Below are 2,367 nucleotides of genomic sequence, written 5' to 3'. Positions count from 1 at the left end.
TGTGTGTGTGTGTGTGTGTGTGTGTGCGTGCGTGTGTGTGTGTGTGCGCGCGCGCGCGGGGCGGGGGTGTCTGCCACGGATAACAGAGCAGGCAGGAGGGGGAGAGGACGAGGAGAAGAGCGGTGGACTTGCTTTTAATTTTATCTGACTTGTTTAATTTAATTTTTATTGTTTTTATCGTCCTGCAGGCTCTGAGGGAAAATTAATTTGAAGCTGAGATTTTTATAAAAATCGTTAGATTACTCTAAAGCAAAATGAKGGAAAATCTGTGTCAATTACAGACAATCTGTTCACGTGAGCAGCTGTCAGTCAGTACCTGTCAACCTCCAAACACACGACGGAGCGTGTCTGAACCAATCACTTTTGTTGGCATTGATCAGCTGACTGATTTAAATACATCTTAACTTACATGAGGTACTTTACATTGACTGTTTATGGTTGAGTGTGGGCGTGTAGAGGGTAGAACCTGAGGCGGGACCTTGTGCACAAACTCTGACGTGCGGCTGTGATTTACAAATGAAAGGTGCGCAGAAACGTGCGTACGCACGGTTTTATTAATCTGAATTTTAATTTTTTTTGGCATACGCCATTTCCACCTTTTGGCCGTACGTTCACTTTTAGTATGGTTTCCACACAATCCTTTATAAATGAGACCCCTGAACACTAGTGCGTTCCTCGGTCTGAAAATAGTGCGTCCAACGAGAGGCGTTTTGCGCTTTTTGGCCGCTCAAAACGCGTTCGGTGTGAACGTAGCATAGTTACGAACATATTTTAAACTTTGACAGCTTCACTGAAGCCATGACTCTTACATGGTGAGAAACATTTTAATCCAGGATTCTATCATTTGTTTAAAAGAATTAACATAAATATAAAAGTGCAACTTTGTACAAGTCTTGTGCATCATTTTAGTGTTCTGTTACACTGTAATACAGGCTGGTTGTGTTCATAATTTGACTTTGTTAGACTTTATGTAATGATTACTTTGATTAACTTTATGGCATAGATGCTTTTTATATTTCACTGAAAAATTACAGAAAATCCAACATGTTAAAAGATCAGTCAACCTACCCCATCTGTCCTTTCCATGCTGTTTTTCTCTCTGCCCTGTCTTGTGTTTTTACCAATAAGCAGCTCATTAATCTAACTTATATATTGTCATACCAGCATGCACAGTTTCACAGTAAATCTTATGAAATATTCATTTGAAAATGAATTTATTGGGGGTTTCCAAGCAAGTGTTGGAGCTTTTGCACTGTCCTTCTTGCAAACCTGATCTTCCCTCGTTTCTTGCGGTAGGCAGTGTACTGGTTGGACTTGAGTTTGGAGTAATAGTCAGAGAACTTGTTGAAGAGGATGGAGATAGGCAGCCCGTTCAGGATGATTCCAAAGGCGATGCAAATGAAGGCAAACACTCGACCCAGCATGGTCTCTGGGTACACGTCCCCATAGCCCACAGTGGAGATGCTCACCTGCAGGGGAGAAAGGAGAGCAGTCAGAGCTGATGGGAGAGCAAACCAACAACCGGAGAAGCTAAAAATACATGTAATCTAACTGGAACCAACATGTCATTTAAGACAACTCTCTGTTAGGTGTGAAAAGATTGAACTCATCAGACGGCTTCAAACAGTTTACATCAAATCACACAAATTAGCAAAGTTTCCTGAGGTGACAGAAAAGATTTTCACATCCTTGTTAGAAGATGGTTAATTGTTTATTTTGCTGTGTCACTGGCATTTAAAAAGTGTTCACTTCTTCCAGACAGTGTGTCCTCTGGACTTTCAGTTAGTAAATGTCTAAACACTTCTGTTTAAATTACATTTTTTAATCCAAAACTGATCAAAAACAAGACAGAAACTGGTCAGAGAGGCTTCACTGAAGGTATCAGAATCCATGTTCTTTGTTGTTTTTGTTTTGATGTCTTATTTTTATTGGATTTAGATATTTAATATATTATTGAATATTTGTTTTGTGATCCCGATGTTTTTAATGTTTCAGTCCTAGTTTTTCTTTGTGTCATTTCTCTGTCCTCCTCAGCCAGGTCTGCTCCACCTGTTCCTCATTCACCTTTAGTCACAGCTGCAGACACTCTTCCCATTTTCCCAAGTCCATATATTTTGTCATCACACATTAAACAGGCCCTGTGCTCCTCCTCATGTCTTTGTGTTTCCCTGTGCCTTATTGAGCTGCAGGTTTTGCTGACACAAGTGTTTTTGTTTTGTTTTTGTAAGAGAAAAACATTCTTTAAAAGTTTACATCAATTTCCTGGGTTCTCCTGTATGTCTGGACTCAAGACTTTTTTTTAGAAAGTAAAAATACCCAGGCCAAAATAAATAACTTACACACACACACACACACACACACACACAC

General features: G+C 39.9%; 1 protein-coding gene across 1 annotated transcript in view; it reads right to left on the bottom strand.

The window, feature by feature from the left end:
* Positions 1 to 810: 810 nt before the first annotated feature.
* Positions 811 to 2,367, bottom strand: part of LOC106529498 (potassium voltage-gated channel subfamily V member 2) — a 6,973-nt gene continuing 5,416 nt past the window's right edge. Inside the window, exon 2 of the mRNA XM_014024949.1 lies at positions 811 to 1,469. Coding sequence (XP_013880403.1) covers positions 1,215 to 1,469 — 255 coding nt within the window. The 3' untranslated portion in view covers positions 811 to 1,214. The remainder of the gene's footprint in view (positions 1,470 to 2,367) is intronic.

Source organism: Austrofundulus limnaeus, unplaced genomic scaffold, assembly GCF_001266775.1.
Source record: "Austrofundulus limnaeus strain Quisiro unplaced genomic scaffold, Austrofundulus_limnaeus-1.0 Scaffold449, whole genome shotgun sequence".
Lineage (NCBI taxonomy): Eukaryota > Metazoa > Chordata > Actinopteri > Cyprinodontiformes > Rivulidae > Austrofundulus > Austrofundulus limnaeus.
The sequence above is the reverse complement of the archived record's forward strand: the minus strand, read 5'-3'. Positions and strand labels throughout refer to the sequence as shown.